The 21,143-nt window shown below is 41.6% G+C and overlaps 1 protein-coding gene across 1 annotated transcript in view; it reads left to right on the forward strand.

Moving 5' to 3' along the window:
• wnt3 (wingless-type MMTV integration site family, member 3) overlaps positions 1 to 21,143 on the forward strand; it is a 34,956-nt gene that overhangs the window by 4,863 nt on the left and 8,950 nt on the right. The window contains exon 2 of the mRNA XM_015028547.1: positions 17,598 to 17,839. Coding sequence (XP_014884033.1) covers positions 17,598 to 17,839 — 242 coding nt within the window. The remainder of the gene's footprint in view (positions 1 to 17,597; positions 17,840 to 21,143) is intronic.

A 21,143-nucleotide genomic window follows, 5' to 3' on the forward strand; every position in this document is an offset into this window, starting at 1 on the left:
AAATTTTGGCGGAGTGGGGGGGGGGGGGGAGGAAAGGGAAGGGGGGGGGGGGGGGGTGAGGAGAAAGGAGGGAGATGGGGCGTAAAAGATGAAAGAGGATGATGGGTGGGGGGTGGGGGGCTGTAGCTTCAGGTGACTGGAGTCTAGGTGTCAAACGGGGCTGTCAGTGGCGTCGCCCTGCAGGACTCTGAAAGGAGACAAAATGAGGTGGCGGTGCGTCAAGCAGGAGGGTGCAGAGTTTCAGCGAGGGCCCAAACCGCGTCTTCTCAGCTTCTTCCTCAGGGGGCTGTTGGGGGGTGTGAGAGGAGAGGCTGGGGGGGGGGTTTGAGGGCTGGGGGTGGAGAGGAGGGGGTGGTGGTAGCAATGACTTGGCCATAAATCCTCAAGCTGAGGCGGGACGAGTTGGAGAGAGTTCTGACTGCTGCCTTCCTTGTTACAAGACGGGCCGTAGAAAACAAAACAGCACAAGTAACTCCAGGGATGTGCACGGAGATGAAGTGTCATACAGAGAAGAAAATAAGCATAAAGTGTAAATCTGCCGGTTTTAGAGATGAGGAAAACTTTATAAATGCAGTCATGTCAGATAAAAGTTGTCAAAAGTGTGAATTCCACTTTTATATATATATATATATATATATTTTTTTTTTTTTACAAACGTCATTGATTTCATGAGATCGACCAACATAATTTAGCGCATAATAGTGCAGCAGAGGGAAAAGGATTCATGCTTTTACGAACTTTTTACAAATAAAAACACATAATGCATGCAGTGTGTTTGTATCCAGTCACCCTGAGTAAATACTTTGTACCTCCACCTTGCCCTGTAATTACAGTTTCAATTTATTTATTTTTTTTCACATGTAGAAGTTGAAATTTCTCCCTCACATCTGCTTAACCTTTCTCACTTTGTCACGTCACAGCCACAAACTTCAATGGGGATTTTTTTTTTTTTTGCCCCCTAAAGGTTAGCACTAAGTTTTATAAATTTCTGCCACTTTTCAAAGGTTTTTACATGTTCGCTTGTTCAAAAATACCTAAACCTCTGTCAGGCTGTAGAGCGAGCGTCTACGAACATCAAATTTTCAAGTCTTGCCACATATTTTTGGACGGTATTTGCGTCTGGACTTTGACTGGGCCACTCAGACACACAGGCTGTGATCTCCACCACTGCATTTCAGCTCTGGCTGCACGTTTAGGGTCATTGTCCTGCTGAGGTCATTTGTACTGTCCACCAGATAATCTTCCTGGACCGTTGCAGTGGCAGCGCTGTGTTCCTTGGTCTTTATGATGTTGTTTGTTCACCAATGTCCTCTGTGGCTTTCACAGAACATCTGGATTTGTGCTGAGATTAAATTAGACACCGATGAGGTCTATTTAAAAAAAGGTGGTTTGAGGTTTTTTTTTTTTTTTACTATTATTGTTATTATTGTAAATTATATGCTCTTTGTCTTTCACGCTGTGTTTCCATATAAAATCTAAATACAATGCACTGAATTTTGTGGCAGAAGAGGTGCGGATTATTTTAAGACACTGTATGTGAATCCACAACAGCTCCAACCTCCGACCTGACTCACACATCCTGCAGAGATTCTTCAGTAGAAATTGCGCGACAAACCATAAAAAACACTATTAAACACATAGATATTGTTAAAGGTCAAAAACGTGATAACGTGTTAAGCTGGTGGTGCTTTACTTTAAGCCGCTCTGTCAGTGGGTTTGTCTTTCCTGCAATAACGGTGACGGATGAAAAAGAACGATGACAGTCACTTTCAACAAAGAATTAACTCGGCTGAATTCTCTCCAATAATACCCGTCGAACATCAGCGGCGGTTTAGCTCACATCGCGAAAGCAGGACGTTCAAATCCGATAACTGCTTTTTTTGTTTTTCTTTTTTCTTGCTGTATTGCCTTCACTTCTGCCGGTGAATCTTTGCCAGAAGGAAGGCACATTGCACGGATTCAGTTCATTATGCTGCTTCCAGTAAAATCTGGAACGCTTTTGAAAAAAAAAAAAAAAAAAAAAAAAAGAAAAAAATAGAGATACAAAATAGGAAAAGGTGAAAAATAGAAGAGAAAAAGAGAAACCTAAGCAACTTCTTAAAGGCAAAATCAGATTTTCTGATTAGAACTGGAGCATCTCAGCTTCAAAATACCTCGAAAAATGGGTTCCTTCCTTAATGCGGCAGCATTTGCTCAAACACGCACTAAATGTAAAGGTTTCACTTTATGACTATAATCTACAAAGCAAACATTTCCAGATCAGCATGAGTGGCTTTAACGGGACTCTGGAGTCCATCTCTGGGTTTCAGGAATGTCATTATCTGACTGTGACAATCATCCCCTTCCCCTCCAAGCCTTCAGTCCCCAATCCCAAAAGCTGAGAGGTCACCTACCTATGGTGAGGAAATCCTCCGTTTGCCGGTTTTTCTGGATCGACCAAGGACGTCCACGTACTACTCTGAAAACTCCTGCGGTGGGCGGGAAAAACAATTCTGGAACATCCAAAAGAATGCTATTCTTTAGGAACTAAACTGGAAGCAGTTTTCTTCATTTCCACAGGGGCAGTGGATGAATTTGCTACTTGTTTAGCTCAGTGACCACCAGAAACAAAAACCACAACAAGCCCTGAATTTTACTGGTATGCTTTACCTACTGGACTTTGAGGCTGGGATTGATGAGAAACATACAACTTCCCCAGCCATAATTTCAGTTTAAGATTTATTTCTATTGTTTTTTTGTCTGTTTGTTTTTAAGCTTCTCAATACAAACAGAATGCAGCTTACATCATTCTAAAGGGCAACAGACTACACGGTCCAGTTCTTTGGTCAAAAATCAACAGTTCAGAATAATGAAAGTAGGTCTTTGCTTTGTTCAACGCAAAACTGAGTTGTTTTGTGTTTACATCAAAAGTGTATAAAATGATTTCATTTCTTTCAAAACAAAAGCATTATTTATCCAGCTGTTATCTCCCTCCTACTCTGGGACTGAGTTGCGGGGCCGGCAGTCTAAGCAGAAGAGCCCAGACTTTCCTCTCCTCAGCCACTTGGGCCAGCTCATTCAGGGGAATCCCAATGCTCTCCCAGGACAGCTGAGAAACATAGACTCCCCCTCTCATCTCCCCCCCCCCCAGTGTCTCCTTGGTCTTCCTCTGGGTCTCCTCCTGGCTCTGAACACCTCACCAGGGAGGCGACCAGGAGGCATCCTAACTACACGCCCGAGCCACATCAGCTGGCTCGTCTTAATGCGGAGGAGCAGCGGCTCCATTCCGAGCTCCTCCCAAATGGCCGAACTTCTCACCGTACCTCCATGGGAAAACCCAGACACCCTATAGAGGAAACTCATTTTCACCACTTCCATCTGCAACCTTGCTCCTTTGGTCACTACCCAGAGCTTGTGGCCATAGATGAGAGTAGAAATGTAGATCGGCTGGTTGAAAGCTTCTCCCTTTGGCTCACCTTCACAATCACTCTTATTACAAACATTACATTGCTGCTGCTCGAAGCAGTGAAGTGGTAGGATGGTAACCGTAGTGTATTTAAAACTGTGGAATAAATTTAGACTGGTAAAAAGTCCATGTCTGTTTAGGAACCACATGGTTTAAAACCACATTGTCAAATGCCTTCTTAGCTTTACTCAGACTTTTCTTTATCTTCCTTTTAATAAACCAACATGTTGTTGCTGCTGCTGCTGCTGCTGCTGCTGCTGCTGCTGCTGCTGCTGCTGATGATGATGATGATGATGATGATGATGATGATGATGACAAAAGCCACCAGTGTAATATCTCTGCTGGTCCACTTAAATTTCCCCACTAAAGCAACAAAAAGTAACATTTCTATTCTTTCCTGTTCCAAATTTTAACTTGAAATATGCAGAGCCTATCGAAGCGAAGTTGCAGCATCAATGTGATACTAGTGTTGCAGTTCCAGTCACTAAAGTGGGCTAAGAACAGTACAAGATCCTTTTGTGTACTTTGGACCCTCTAGTGCCATGACCTACTCATGGTGTTATTTACAGTTACTCTCCTTTTGTCTCTTCTGATCTCATCCTTGTCTCGCTCTTCTCATCCAGCGTGACCTGAACTCACTCTTTGTGCTTTAAGTTTAATCAGTATCGGTTCTCATGATCCGATTCCCTAAATCTAAACATTTCAAAAAACGGCCTGGAGTGGGCCGTGACTGAGCAACCACAGCAACGATCCGACAGAAGTTTAGGGTCTTGGATATGGTAAACTGTTGCACACCGGCCAGCTTTGAGCAACATACAGCTGTAGTCCTCAAGACATTTGTTGGATGGCACAGTAAAAGTAGTGTCCAGAAGTTGGACACTACATGAAGTGGGGTGTGGAGTGGGGGGCTGTGACAAGGTAATATATATCAAACACTAATGAGCAAGAGGAAAGGAGGCAACATGAAGTTAGTTGGACAGTTAGAGGTTTAGGGTTTTGTTCTGGAGAAGAATTTGTGAGCATCGGATACAAAATGTAGACAGATTTATTTCCTCTAATTCTATCTACAGAATACCTACGAACTCTATTGAAACGTACCATTTTGATTTAGATTTATGTGGATGTGACCTAATTATTTTTAATGATTTTACATATGCTTTAATTACGACAAGTTGAAACAAATTCAAACTGAATTCCTCATATTAACTGAGACTGGTTTTAAATGTCCCCCTAAAGAAAGATTTATTTCTGAATAGGACTGGATGGAATTAGGAAAACAAATAATTGAAGTTTATTGTGCATATTCATCTAAAACATGAGACATGTGACACACTATCCAGTCGAACTGGAGCTAGGTGAGAGCTTCAAAGGCTTCTGATATTTCAAAGCACCGACGGTGAGTCATGATCTTAGCAAACCATCAAAGGACGAGCATCGTGCTTCTGAAGGAAATGACAAACTCCGTTGCTGCACAGCCATTAGCTGCAGTAAAACACAGAGCAGACAGCTCCTCAAAGGGAAGACAACAATGACTAGGGGCTAAGACATCATTAGAGGACAAGCATGGACACACACACACACACACATGCTTTATTTTAAATCGTCTAGCTGATCTCTCCGATATGGGACGCTACAAAGGTTAAATATTAGCAAAATCCATTCCTTCCAACATGCATGTCGGTGGCAAAGACGTTCAGATCACACCAATGATCGAAACCGTCACGTCACTGACTAGAAATAAAGTTCAGCCCAGGTGGAAATATTTTCATTTTGAGTTTGACGTACAGTCACCGCCCAGGATATTAGGCATTAGGCAGAATTTGGCATAAATAGCAGGAATACGTAGATTAGTCCAGATTTGTGTGACAGACTGGATGTGTTGGTGTGGTGGAGTGAGCATCAATAGAACCCACAGCCAACCAGAATGTTGTTCTTGACATTGTCAATTTGTTACTTTCTGTCCATCAATCAATCCCTCTGTTCAACCATGTATCTATTTATCTATTAAGATTGATATGACAAGAACCCTTCTTCAATATGCTTATGAATAAAGTAATTATACAGAAAAAAAAACACAGAAATTTCTCCATGGGATTTGATTTTTTTTTTCTTTTTGCTTTTTAGATTTTCAATTGTTTTAGTAACAAAGTACGGTCCAAGATTATAAGCCTCCACCCACAGTGAATAACACAAAAAGAAGCTAAGCTCCAGATCCAGGTCTGGATCCAAATCAACATCAAATTTATCACCTCTTAGTTGGGACATGCCTAACCTGGGGTAAAACATTTCTATGCAAATAAATCTGCAGCACTTCTAGTAATTCTGCTAAATCAGGCTAAATTGAGCAACTTGGAAGAGATAGCAAGCAAAATCGAAAACATGCGTTGAGAGTTAATCCCAGAAAGACAGCAGATTGCTAGATCTGGAGCCGGGTTTCCCTGGGCTGGGCTATCACCTTTGCAAAGTATGTGGGAGCTGGCAGGCTGTCTTCTGCTAATATTTCTCAAAAGTTTCACACTTTTTTTTTTCAGCTAACCACCCATGAGAAAGTAAGCAGCAATTAGATTTTATTTTTTTTAACTAAATTTCATAAACATGATGTTTTAAATTTTCACAAAGAAATTCCAGGCGTGCCATTCCAAACGATCCATTATGTTGCATCAGATGCTGCTAACGATTCATGCAGCAGTGCAAACAATCTGCTCTTATGACTAATTCACAACATTTAATTATACCGCTGCTCTGACAGAGTCTAAGGGTCAGTTCTGTCCACCTGCAGCATGTTTAGTTTTGATATGAATTTACCGACGCCTTACAAGAGCTGCTGCTACTCTCATTTTCTTACGGACCAAAAGGTCCTCAAGTTCTGCAACCTGATCAGTTTCCCTGCTTACAGATAGAGTCTTGCGTCAGTTTGAGAGCTTTTTGTCTCAACTTCGATTCGAATGTCAGCAGAGAGTGGTAAAGGACAAAGAACATGTTCTCAAACCTTTTGTTTTGGAGGGGTTCTGTCTTTTTTTTTTTAATCTGATCATTCAGCGGCATTTAGATAGTAAATAAAGTGTGTCAAACAGAAGTAGCAAAAAATAAATAAAGAAATAAAACTTGGACAAATTCCAGCCTCCATCAAAAAAAAAAAAAAAGATTTATCCTCAGGAGGAGGGAAGGCAGCAACTTTGCTTGTTCCACTTACTCTCCTTCAAATGACTTTTTTCCTTACTTTCCCGGATTCTGTTATGGGATTTCTATATGCGACTTTGATGGCAATGCTTCCAGTGCACGGTACCTTCTGCGCCTCATGGTGTCCTCCGGGCAAATCTGACAAAGCTGCGCAGCGGCGGCGGCGGCGTCGACATATAGAGGTAAACTGGAGGTGGATCCAAGTTTAATGCAAACAATGTTTTTGCAGTCTGCCGCTGCACAAGTCTTCTCACAGAGGAACACACTTGGGGCTTGGGGCTTCAGGCACAAACCCAGAATAAGCCAACATTATTAATAACTTTAAAAAAAAAAAGTTAACTTATTCAGACATAGCTCAGAGCAACTGGCACCCCGTCATCAATAATTGCTGTGGGCAAACACAATGAAATTCCAAAGTATTTCATCAAATTCAATGCCAATGTCAAATCTGTTTGTACAAGCAAAGTGCTCTCAGAGCAAACCGAGAAGTAACTTTAAGGGCAAGCCGAGTAGCAAACAACACATGGTGAAAACCTAAAGCGGTCAACTGATTCCCAACAATCCGCTGGACGCACGTGGCAGTGCATTTCTCTGCCCTCTGCTGGACAAATGGACGCTGTATTGTGCTGCAGTTGCCTTTAACAGGCAAAGCAAAGCACTGTTGCCAATGCAGCAACTTTGTTGCTATATATTCACTGACAAAAAAAAACACAAAAAAAGAAGAAACTAATAGTAAATCTTGTGACTTTTTCTGGTATTACTAGAGACCATCTTCCTCTATGTACTTGACTCAAGTAGTGGACTCTGCCATGGGTCTCTTTCCCTTGTCAAAACTCTCACAGCGGTACAAATTCGTGAGTAACCCTCTTGACTGTTGTCTCACAAATAACCTTAGAAAAGACACATCACACACTAACTTTTGTAATGCATATTTAACTACACAGACACAGCTGCACATGTCTAAATGTACATAATCACATTGACTCATGTTGCGTCTTCACATAAACAAAATTAACACTTCAGAGATTCTGAAGTGCGGTTACGTCTACATTGGAGCAGGTTGGTGTCTGCCCATGTTTTTACGGTGACTGTATTGTGATTGCCTGATATTTAACTCTTTGGCAAGGTGTGTGGTGGAATCCCTTCGCGTTATCTCTGTGGTTTCCAGTGGCCCATCATGCTTTCACACCACCCCGGTTTTTTGAGACTGAGAAAACCCCCAACCAAGCTGTGAACTCCCCCCCGAGGGCAACGGAGGCCCCATCCAAACAAGTCTGGGCACGCACCTCCCGAGTCCTGCCGTTTGCTGCCTCTGCGCCGCTCGTCTGTTCCCCCTGCAGCGGATTTCCTCGGCATTCAGCCTCTCAGGAGGTCTCTACGCCTGCTGCTCCTTCCCTCAGTCAAGACATGTTGCTCGTGGCTTCCGAGAAGTGAGGCAGAGCAGGCGGGGATCAGCACGGCACACATGTGGTCTAACTGCATGAGTCTGCGTGTGTGTCTGTTTGCACAATGAACCTCATAAACCCTCAGGGTTAAGACTCTCATTAGCACCTAGCCAAAAAAGATATCCCTTTCATCTCAACTGCGCTTATGGATCAAGTGAGGCACGTCGTTTGCAAAGGAAGAAAAATGGGCTGGTAGAGCCACCGCTTGTAGTTTAAGCACGTCCACCACAGAGTCTCATGTGGATGGTAAATTCATTTTTGAAATCTTCAGTTCACGGACTGGGCCAGTGTTGTCGTGGTGGTGGGAAAGAGGTTTGGTTGCCTTACGTATATACTCCGTTTTTTTATGTTTTACTGTAGATATGAACTCTTTGCTGCTTTTTCCTTTGAAAGGGATCTTTAATCAGCAGTTTCTGAGGCTGTCTGAATGTGTCTCTTTGTTTTTCTTTGGACATTGGTTGCTTTTTCCCAGTAACATGAAAGCGTAGTACATATGTTGAAGTGTGTGCATGAATACAAAGTGAGGAAAGGGAACAAGCAGACAAGTTAAGAATGATCAGATCCTAAAAACTAGAAAAAAAACACGGGAAAGAGTTGAAATAGGTGTTAGCCTTCAGTTCATAACAACAAGAAGTTTAACACGAGTAAAGTATTTGTTATTTCATAATCTAGCTAATAAGAGTTGAGTTGAATCTCATTTTGCCTTAGGAACGGTTTGAAATTATCTTGGCATCAGGTTAACAAGGTGTCAGAAACATTCTTGAGAGATTTTAGCCCAAATTTACGTTACCATAATGCAATTTGCTGCAGATTTTGTTGTATATCGACAACCTTCCGCTACCTCACAAAGGTGCTGAGATCTGGTGATAGTAGAGGCCAGCAGTACAGTGGATCTATTGACATGTTCGACAAACCAGTTTGAGAAGATTTGGACTTTGTGGTTTGGTGCATTATCGTGTTGGAAGTAGCCAAGTAGACATTCGAGGCTGTTCTTGGTGCTAAATGGACCAACGTTTGCAAAGAAAATACACCCCGAACCATCTCGTCACCAATTTCAGCTAAAACCAGTGACACAGAGCAAGATGAATCCAGGTTTTTGTGACAATCATGCCAAATTCTCATAATTGCAGCTGAAATCGAGGCTCATCGGGCCAGCCGATTTTTTTTTTTCCCACGATCTTGGCGTCGTCAAATTTTGGTGAAGTTGTTTGAGTTTCTCTCTCTCTACGCTTTGTGCCATTAGTTAACAGAACTGGCATGTGGCTTGAGCTTCTACTGCTGTGGCCCATCAGCTTCAAGGTCTGATGTCCTGATGTCTGCTGCATGCCAAGTTATCAACTAAAAACAGCTGTTTGCTAATTGCTGGTGCTAAAATTCAACTTCTTTATCATTTCAGGGACGGGGCTTTAATAAACTGGGGTGGGGGAAGCGATCTATTAAAGCAGGTGCTGGTTATTTCACCCTTTTGCCATTTCATAGCTGTACAGTTTTTGTCAGTTTGTACCTAAAAAACTTGAGTAAGAAATGATCTCTTGACTGTCATGCTGTGTCAATTCATAACGCCCACGAAGGCAATTTGTTCTAATTTTTATGACCCGTTATGACCCATGAAAATATGTAACTACACTGAATAGTAAACAGATATGCAATGGTTTTAGTACATGGATACAAAATGCTTTATTAAGGGGTACAAAATGTAAGTAAATGAATTACATGGTTACACCTATGTAAGGAATAGGAGTAGAATCTGGCACAGGGGGAAATGAACCCAAAAGCTGTGTTTAATCTCTTCCAGATCAAACTTTCAATCTGTGATTTACTTTAGTTCTGCAGCGCATAGGATTATGTGACAGGTGTTGACATTGATTTAGGGGGATAGAACTCAACCCACCCATGTCAAGCCTTTGATCACCACAGGAAGACGCCACACCGAGGTGTTCGTCTAATTTGAGAAATATGTCATTCAGGAGGATCAAACGCAGATAACATCTGGAGGATGGTGCATAACGGCTTAGCTTGCTTTATTTAGCTTTTAATGCATTTGGACAGCTTGCATGTACCACACAACAGAGGTTAGTCATATGTAGTGGAGTACAGGTGAAATCCTAAACACATATTAGAGCTGTACACTTTATGGATTTGCAATTATCGTCCCAAGATATCGGAACTGCAAATGACAGACTCTTGTAATTCAAGTGCATTCGCACCGCAGATGGAAATATATCTTTGGCTAGAACATACACATATAATGCCTTTGATATCCACCGCCTAAAGAGATGCTGGCGACCAGAATGCTATCCCTCGCGGAAGGTTGTTATTTAGAAATGTAGGTTATATGTGACAAATAACAAGGCTGTAATTTATCACAGCTTTGTGATAAATAACACAATATTAGATCAAAAATATCTTAGCCAAATTTTGTGATTCTGACTGGGGAAACCACCGTCTTCTACCTATAGAAAGAAACAGCAGCGTGCAAGGATGCAGACTGTCCATAGAGATTACAGCTGGTTTTGTAAGACATAACTAACACCACATGTTGGCCCAAAGTGTGGCACTCTGTTTCCAGTTTGGGTCATCCATGTGGTTCAGAAACTTTGAATTCATTTCCTTTTACATTTTTATTTTATTTATTTATTTATTTATTTTTTTTTTCAATTAAGATTAACAGAATTTAGAAACCAGGTCAGGGTTTAGCAGAATCAGAATCAGAATAATTGTTATCGTACCGAAGCACAACTGCGGAAAAAGCTTACTAAACTACCTCCAAAGAAAGACAGAAAATATTTATATATATATATATATTTTTTTTACCGTGAGCTTTATTTAATTTTCCATTCCCACTTTATGCAAATATGGAATACACAATTCAGAAATATTCAGTTAGTCTCCCATTTTAAAGCTGTTTATGTCTGTCTTTGGAAAAAATAAACTTAAATGAAATCTTAGTTCCTACATTTTGCCAGAATATGACCAGATTTTATTCAGTAGGCATGTATAAAACTTGAGAAGCTATGTTTGAAAAAAAAAAAATTCAATGGTTTTTACAGCTTAAAAGTTTTTTTTTTTATTTAGTGGGATGACGAGCAAAAGAGATATTTGACGGTAAAGGTTGCTGAATATGCCATAATGTCTGAGAAACTGTCAAACTCTTGATTTTCAGCTTTATAGTTAGTTATATCTAACTTCCGAATTTTTTTAGGATATTTTGTTTGTATTTCCTTTTAATTCATGTAAAGCACTTTGAATTGCCTTGTTGCTGAAAATGTACTGTATAAATAAAATCACCTTACCTTACCTAGAAGTTTGTAGATTAATTAATATCTCTTTTCATTTTTAAAAAATTAGGAGACTGATTAATACATATAATTTAACATCGCTTCATATTGATGTACCATACAACTTATGACCAAAACCATAGTGAAAGATTACAATAAACTCAGAATAAAACAAAATTTAAAAAATAGGGAAAGTTTAAATCTTTTGCATGGGATTCCCACTGGCTAACTTTGTTGTGACACTCCTTCCCACAAATGAGAGATTAATGGGCAGTAACCAAACTAGCAGACATGGTAATTGAGGTCCTTAGTCAGAGACCCATCAGACGCAGTGAAGTCAGCAGCACTTGAACTGTGTGATGTTGGTGGGGCTCAGGGGGGGCAGATGAGATGACGTGGCTGCGTAGCGCATCACAATGACATGACTGGAGATTGATGGGTCGCTAACTCTGCACGACAGCATTTCAAGCCGCTGCATTTTGAAAGTTTCCCCCCGAACTTTGAAGAACCTCGAGGCAGACATTCCTGATGAAACGTAAGGATTGTTTGTTGTGTGTCTGTGTCGATCGTGGCCGGCGACACAAGCGGTTGCCGGCTTGTTATGGCCTCATCATGTTTCATTACAGCAGCTGTAGAGGCAAAACAGCCGGGCCTCATGTTACAGCGTTTGGCGCGCTGATACCCCCGATGTAACAAAGCACACTTTAGATCAGAAACTATAAAGGCCAACATTTGATTAGGATGACTTGACTTTTTGTGTCAAGGTGGGGCATTCATCCGTCAGAGCCAGCGCCTGCTGTGATTGGGTTGCACCCTCTGGGACGTTGCTGCTCTGGGCCTATCAATTGTCCTCAGACTGTTCCCATAGTAACCCATCTGGATTCCTGGATGCTTTGGGCATCTTGTGACGTTCTCTTCAGCGCTTCATAACCTGTAAATGTTCTCATGTAGTGTTTTGTGTAGCCTTGCAGGCATATCTATATCCCTAGGACTTGTTTCTTTCTTTGGTCACATAAAACTTTATTGTATTTTACAGAGATTTTAAGTGACAGATCCGAACAAAGTAGTATGTGGAAAAAGTTGAACTGGTCACAAACCGCAAACATGATTCCTTGCTGCTTTCTTTCATCATTCGCCTTCGTCTTGTTCAGTTCAATTAAGTTTGTTGATAAAGCTGAATTTAACAATAAATGTCCTGAAGAGCCACATTACCGATCCCTCTAATCGGCAATGTACAATACAGTAATTAAATGCTTTAAAACTTAGTTCCTGATGGCAGCTGGTAAAAACTTATCTGTGAAAAGAAGAACAGCTGGTTGGATCAAACTGTAGACTCTCTTTTAACAGGAAGAAACTTCCTCCCCACAGTTCAGTACAGTACACCGGACTCTGTGGAGGAATGGGAGGAATAATCTCTGTCAGTTATGTAATCTCGGAGAGACAGGGCTACAAACCATGTGATGAATAATAAATTACGTAGCTCCTTTCCTGGATTAGATCACGACAAAGTTAAACGTGACGTGTAAACAAATAACGGTTGCCCTGTCAACAGATTCTGTCACGTCACTTTCAGATCAAGGATTGGATCGAAAAATGTCTCCACAGCATGATGCTGCCCCCTTTTTTGGATGAGGAAATATTTTTGCTTTGTTCGATGTTCAAAGCCTGGGATATTGCTTTATAATCTAACTTTTCTCTAAACCCCTCCACAACTTATCTCTGACTTGAAGTTTGTTTTCCTTTCTCTTCATGGTGCCGTTTGTTCATAAATGTCCTCTTGAAAACCTAATTCTGATAACGGAGCATCTGAAGGAAATTGGACATGCCGGACTCAACATCGAGGAAGCAAATTAAACGGGACTGAAGTCAAATGAGCAAATTTTCTTTCTTTCTCATTTGCAAATCGCTTTAAAACTTTGAGTCGGCCTATCACTTAAAATACCACTGAAATGCACCGACGTTTGTCATTGGGAAAGGGGGGGGGAAAAAAAGGCACGAATACACGGCACGCTCCTTTACTGAGCCCCACATGAGATGCTTGAGCTTCTGGAAGAACCTGCGCTGCTCTGTTTGAGCATGTTAAAAGTTAGGCATGACCAACATGTTTTCTGTCTCATTTTGTTTAAAAGAAATATAAGGCAATTAAAATTAATTACCTGAATGAAAGTGTAATAGTTCCTGGCGTGACTCCCCAGTGATTATTCTTTGTTTAGGCACATCTGCAGGAGTCCTCTGGTATGGCTCATCGCTTAAGACATGACTCTTTTTTTTTTTTTTTTTTTTTGGTTGTTGTCCATTACAAGTGAAAAAGCAACACACATGGTTGTTGCTGAAACACCAGCTCGAGGAACAAAACCACAAATTAACTAGGTTGATTTTGCATAAAGGGGACTTTTCTCAAAGCGAGGAAACAGGTTGTTGTGTTTTATTAGTCAGATCTGGATTTTGTCCATGCTAACAAGTGGGAAATATAAAAATTAAATAAATAAATATCAGTAGCAACGGTATCCGTGCTCTGGAGTGGGACTCCCCCTCCCGATGTAACAAAAAAGAAAAATAAACAGGAACTCTTAGTATAAACTTTATTAATAACCTTACTGAAACTGGAGGCGGTGTTCCCCCTGGCTGCTGCTACTGCTGCGGCAGGATTTTATGGATGCTGCTGTGCTTTGCTTCCACATTCCAGGGAACTGATAAGGGTTGGCATGAGTATTGATTAAATGATTTTAAGTACCCGGAGAGAACACAAAAACGCAGAAACATTCAGGCTGGGATTCAAACCCATGGTCGTCTTGCTGCAAGGCAACAGTGCTACAAGCTGCAACACCGAGAAGCCCAAGATGAATATTAACAGCAAAACAGTAAGAGGATTCACTTTACAGAAACGTGCTTGTCAACACAAACGTTCACAGCTGAAGGCTTTTCAGAGTGCTGCGTCCGACACGTTAATGAAAAGCTGAGCGTAAGACAAAAACTGTGGTAGAAAAAAAAAAAAAAAAAGATTCAGAAGCAACGCGAACAACCGCAGCATTGACAGGGTTGTAAAGGAATGCTCATTCAAGAGTTTGGAGGAGATTCAAAAGGTGTGGACCTCACACAGATGTTTCCAGGACGTGGAGTACAACTGTCACATTCCTTGTGTTCAATCATTCCCGAAACAGAAACAGTGTCAGGAGCATCTTACCTGGGCTATTATACTTTGATCCCAGGGTTTGGGGAAAGAGTAGAGAGGCACAAACTCCAACTAACCGAAGTTTTACAGAGACGTTTCCACTGTCAGCGATAATTTGGGGTGTCGTGTCAACCGTGTTTTATAAAGTCCACAATCAATCTACCAAAAATTTTTAGACTCTTAATTAACCCTATACTTCTGCTATAGAAAAAAAAAAAAAACTTTCTTCTTTTTGAAAAGCTACATTTTTGGGTTTTATGAGCTGTAAGCAGTAATTATTGAAACAGAAATATGTCTGATTTGGAGTTGCTTAAAAGCACTTTTTGAAAAATGTTTAATTTTTACTTTATTTTTGCACATTTCGAATTTGAAAAATAAAAATGTCAACAATATTATTGACAAAAATGTGAAAAAAAAAATTTCTTTATTGGTCATTCATTTCAGTGTGGACTGGCCTTTTGGAATCTATGATTTTGATAAAAGATCGACAAAAGGAAACAGGTTGCTTATTGTGTGTTGGCGGAGGAAAACACGGAGAACCATGGCAATTAACAGAGGGCAATAGAAGAAGCCACTCGATAGACCATGAAGCGCTTAAATACCAAGGAAGAGGTAAAAGTAGCAGATGGAGCAAAAGGGAAAGACCTATAGCTAACAAAGGAACACCAGTCCAAAGAAACCTTTGTATTTATTTAATCAAAATATGCAAATGGAAAGAACTAGCCCAAAGCAATAAACTAAAGGCATAATGTCAGTAAGAAACCAACCAAAACATTTCAGCACAAACACCTCATTCCAATTGTCAAGCATGATGGCGGAGGAGCGATGATTTGGGACTGTTTTGCAGCCACAAGACCTAAACCCCTTGCAGCCATTGGTCGACCACGAATCCTCTGTATGCCAAAGATTAAAATGTGCGGCCATTTTTCCAGACTTTCATGTCATGCCAGCAATGAGGCAATGTTGTGTAAATAAATTCTCCACAAACAGTAAGACAAGGATAAAGTCGCACAGAAAATTATTAGTTCAAGATAATATTGCTAAAGATGTTTATAAATCAATCACTGGGTGTGCCCGCTGGGATTTATTTCCCGCTTTAACTTTATTTGATCAGTATAATCTCAGTATAATCTGTCGAATGCCTTTGTACACTTGGGGTTAGATTTGAATCATTTTAGAACCTGGGAAGGAGCAGACGACTGTTTTATGTCGTGACATGTAAAGACTTAGTACTAAAAGGGGGTGTAGTTTGTTTTAACCATGACTGTGTTTAGTGAACGCACCATAATTTTAAGTTTTTATTAGATGACAACAAAAACATGCAGTTGCTATTATTATTATTATTATTATTATTATTATCATCATCATCAATCCTTAGAAAATGAATGATCTTTGATCTCCTTTTGATTAAAGACAATTAGCTATCCTTTTCTTTTGCCAAATGGGAAGAGATGAGGTGCTGAAAAAGTTTTAACTCTAAGCAAAGCCAGCTTTTAGACTAAAGCTGGGATAAGTTTGAGAGTATTTGTTGGGTTTGGACCCTTTTCCCTCCATGCAAACAGCATTGTCAATATCAGATGCATAAATGTGTACAACAGGAGCACTTGTTTGTCACCAGAAGGCGTTTTCTGGTGTGGGACGAGGTTATTTGCAGGGTTATGGATGTGAAGGCCTGACGTCTAGAAAACTCCTCTCTTCGCCCTGCATTGGTTTACAGAATCAGATACCTTTATTCACATTCATTACAAGGAAAACTCAATCAGCATATTTACTATACTTGAGAATATACCGACTACATAATCCTTTTTATTGATAAGAATTAAATTGTCCCACTAGGAACTTTGCCCATGTTTTTTTGTGTGAACAGGTTTTCATTAAAGATCTCATGAATTTGGTCATCTTGTCCTCCGCAGAGGACAAAGAGCCAAGTACTTCAACTGTTGTTGAAGTACTTGGAAAAGTAAGTTGGATGTGGGGGATGAGACGCCGAAGGCTCTGGAATCATTGTTGGGTTGTTGCAGGTTATGCACCTCTTCAGTATTGCACGGGTCACTGGGACAACATCTGTAGAGTTGCAGACCAAGAGTTTGGTTGTCCATTGTGTCTCTAGAGAGGCTTCAAACCATGTCCAGCGAGGCGTTTTGTGGAAGATGCTCAAGGCTTTTTCCGGTTCTTGTGAGCACAAAGCAAGAGTTGGATCCACATTCTCAACTTTACAATCGAGCTTTCGCCGAGTGCGGGTTGGATTCTCCGCTGCCCTTGTGTCCGATCCTGTTAGCTCTGCTCATGGACAGGACCTCAAGGTGTAGTCATGGAGGGGCGGGTTTGGGAACCTCAGAATTTGCCGGCATCTTTAAGTCATGACCTCTTTTGCAGTCAAATTCCTTTATGTGTGAGTTCAGGTTGAAATTAGGTGGCTATGGCCTCCAGGAGCAAAGCATTCCAATGTTTTTACCGGAAATACATAACCAGAGCCCAATAAACTGCTCTGGCTTTTTTTATTTATTTGTTTGTTGTACAGATTGTTCTGTAAATTCATTCCATACGGGGCCAATGAGGGCAGGAAATAGGTTGATTCCAGAGAGCAGTAACAGCCCACGTTAACTCCCAACATAAGTTTGATGTAGGGCAACGCTGATGAAAAGTGAGACCCATATGGGTCCTACATGTGTTGTCAAATTTGTACTGATTCTCATAATGTCAATTTAAGTCCAAGCCAAGACCCACATAGGGGTTTCAGCTGTTTTTTTTTGTTTTTTTTTTTATTTCAACACGAGTTATATTATCCAACCTAAGTGGGCTCCACACAAGAAACCTTTTGTAACCCCCAGGCTTCACTAAATACAAATCCAGGCAAAATGCATACAATGGAGGGTGCCGGGCGCATTTCTTTTTGTCCAGGTCCAGAAAATCCTTTCATATTCAGCACAACCATATTATCCCACTCATTCATTTTCTGGGAAAGTCACCAAAAAAACAAAAAAAAATCCAAGACTGTTCTTGTTCTGTAGCTGTCTTTTAAAGATCCCCCCCCCCCCCCCGCCTCCTCTTCCCTCATCTCTCGCTGTGTGACACAGGTCCCTGGCTCTGGGGCAGCAGTACTCGTCTCTGGGCTCCCAACCCCTCCTGTGTGGCTCCATCCCTGGCTTGGTGGCCAAGCAGCTTCGCTTCTGTCGTAACTACATCGAGATCATGCCCAGTGTTGCTGAGGGCGTCAAACTGGGCATCCAGGAATGTCAGCACCAGTTCAGAGGCCGCCGGTGGAACTGCACCACCATAAAGGACAACCTGGCCATCTTCGGACCAGTGCTGGATAAAGGTAGATCCTTGATACCAATTGTTTTCATAGACCCAGTGTGTAAGACTTTTATCCATTAGGTCATGTAACAAACACAAGTTTTGATGCATGTTATTGGTTTTCTTTTGTGTGTGTGTGTGTGTGTGTGTGTGTGTGTGTGTGTGTGTGTGGCAAAGAAAGTTGCACATTTTTACTTGGATGAAGGATAATAATAAAAGTTGTGAAAATATCTTCAAACACTAAAAAAAGTGAAAAGACTCCAAGACTAGGGTGCATTTGTATCCAGTCCCTTTTACTTTCATAAATAAGCCTCAGTCCACATTCTCCACCTCTGTACAACTAAATTCGAGTACAAACCCAACTGTTCGGCGAAGGCCTCAGAGGTTTAGCAGAGAAAAAACAATATCAAGGGCTGTACTATTGCTAAACATTGCAATAATTATATTATTAACAATTAAGCAGTGTTTTGAAATTGAGAATTTTCAGAAATATTGATAAGGATAACTGCAATTCGATATTGCCCAACTGTAATGAAGAATAAAGAACGCAGCAGACAGATCAGGGATACAGATTTGGAGACGTTTACAGCAGAAAGATGGTAGAAGAATACCCCCAAAAGGAGATGCACATGTAATTCAAGTTAAAGTTGGACCTAGAATGTTCTGACGCAGAGGTCTGAATATAAATACAAACTATAATTTTTAGATATTGTTTGTTAAAAGAAAAAGAACACTGAAGTTTGTGGGTGTAACCTGACGAAATGTGAAAACCTCATAAAAAAAACAACAACAAAAAAAACATTTCAAGGCAATATATTTCGACTCTATTCAGACAGATATTGAATTGACAGAATGGCAGATGGGTACAATAAGTGCAGTTGACACGCTGTAAAAAAAATATAAACATCAGGTGCTTTTCCCTAACAGAACTACTGATATGGAGTATCCTTTACACAGGAAACAATAGAACCATGTCTTCTGCTCAAAACCCGGATTTTAAAGGTAGACGTTTCTGCATTGTGACTAAGCCTGCTGATTGGAAATGAATTAGCTTGTGTGTCAGAGGAGAGGGAAACCGGGCAGGAATGGGCAGTGTGAGCAGTCCAAGCTCCCCAGTCAAATAAAAGGGATAGGGGAGGCCAAATGAGATTACAGGCAACAGAAAAGGGCCTAGGGGCTCCGCTCAACCCCTACTGTGCATGAAGACCGGTCCGCTCCCCACACAGTCCAGCTCCCACGGACACCCCATTCACACGCCCTTTTGACTCTGTCACGAAAACAGCCTGAAAGGGGATCTCTCCAAATCTAGACCGGACGATCTTTGGGATGAAGAAGCGAAGGAAGTAGCAAAGGAAAGACCATGAGTGAGTCTCTTTAGGAGTAAGGAAAAGAGAAGGGAGTTCTGTAGACGTCCAACCTGTCGCCACCTTCAGGTGCACATTGGCGCTGCTGTTTGGTGAATGCCTAGGGAACCTGGGGTATAGATGCGGGGGGAGAGGGGTGTATGCCATTTCAGCTCAGAGTGGAGGTGGAAATGGGTAGTTGGAGGGAGCGGAGGGGGAGTTAAGGGAATGCCAGCTCTGGGCAGAGCGGGGCTGTGGGGGCGCTAGTCGCTGGGTCCTTTGTGCAGATAATACAGTGTGACACAAGGGAAACAAAGGCGGATTGATGGGCCCAGCAGGTAGCAGGAGCAGTGCTGGCCTTGGTTGACAGCCAGAGATCCAGGGGCCCAGGGCTCATGGGGGCCTGTTTTCAGGGTCTGACTGGTCCTGGCAGGGCAAGAAAAGGAAGCCCAACCTGCAGACTGCAAAGTGCGCTAAAGTCTCGAGTCATCCCTTACTCCTACAAAATTTACTTCCAATAGCACAGGCTGTTGTTACACAGGTCTTGATCAATAGAGAACCCTGCAGAAGTATGTATTTTTAAGTCGTGCCAGAAAATCTTAATTAGATTTGGGTCTGGACCTCGACTGGGTTATTTTAACAGATAAACACGCTTTGATCTGAACGATCCCGTTGTAGCTCTGGCTTGTGCGTTTGGGGCTGTGATCTCGCTGGAAGTTGAATGTCTGCAGCAGGAATCTTCCAGAACGGCCCCGCAATTGGCTAAATTACGTTTCCCCATCACCTCTGATTAGGCGTTCTCTCTCTGCTGAACATTATGCATCCCCACAGCATGCTGCTGCCACCACAGAGATAGTAACGTGATCTGGGTGCTCCAGGAGATGTTCAAAGGTTGAGATTTTCTTTTAGAACCCAACCTTGTTTTAAACTTTTCCACATCTTTTCTCCCCGACTTGTGTTCCTTTGTCTTCGCGATGCTCTTTGAAAGCCTTTACAATATACTGCCAGATTTACGACTGAGAACAAATTCGACTTAGTGGGCTGCAAACAGTGCAAACATGGCTGCCATCGTTAGGTATGAAACCAGAATAAATAAAGCAGACGACTTTCAAAGAAAATCCTCGAAAGGCTTGCAGGAAGGCTGGAGAACTGCTGGTCAAGACCGCTTTGTCTTTCTGTGCGCCACAGAAATGGTTGAGAAGACAATAAAGATCTTACTTGACTTGGCTCGACTTTGAACTCCATCTTTGCTGCGACTTTGCTTGGAGACATGTTGAGCATTAGTGAGGCTTGTAAAAGTGCCCCTATTGGGTTTTCTCTAAAGTTGAGTCACGGAGGAATTCCTGGCTTTAGATGCAGCTGAGTTTCATTCTCTGTTCATGTCAATGCAAAAAAAAAAAAAAAAAAAAAAGAATATTAAGATCTGCCCTAGCCCCTGTATTGGAGAGATCAGGCCACCAAGCGCTCCTGACAAGTCAGCTATATGACACACCGTCATGCTTGAGTGAGTCTACAGCAGAGCTAGTAAGGTGTAATGGCTGAGCCGTGCTAAGTGTGCTGTGATTGTGAAACAATGGTATCTGGTTACATAATAAGCTGTTGCCTTGAAAGGAGGCGTAACTCCATCCCTTCGGCGTCAGTAAGAAACGGGCCGACGCTCTGCTCGGTTTCACCTGAGGCCCCTGGGCTCTCTGAGCTGGGACGGGAGCGGAGGAGGAGCAGGGGGTGACAACATTCCTGAAACACTATCCAGATGCACAGCAGCACACCTCGGGGATGACAGGAGGTCACTGAGCTCCCACTCGATGCCGGGGCCTACCTGACACCACAAAGGGGCAGGGATTCATCCTTGTTGCCGCTGATATAAACAAAATTGTAAACAAAAACTGTAAAAAAAAAAAAAAAAAAAAAAAAAAAAAAAAAAAGGGGGGTTTTTTTTTGGCCTTTTTTTTTTTTTTTTTTTTTTTTTTTCTTTTAAAAAAA

Source organism: Poecilia latipinna, unplaced genomic scaffold (assembly GCF_001443285.1).
Source record: "Poecilia latipinna isolate Pla-1442-1.1 unplaced genomic scaffold, P_latipinna-1.0 Scaffold128, whole genome shotgun sequence".
NCBI lineage: Eukaryota > Metazoa > Chordata > Actinopteri > Cyprinodontiformes > Poeciliidae > Poecilia > Poecilia latipinna.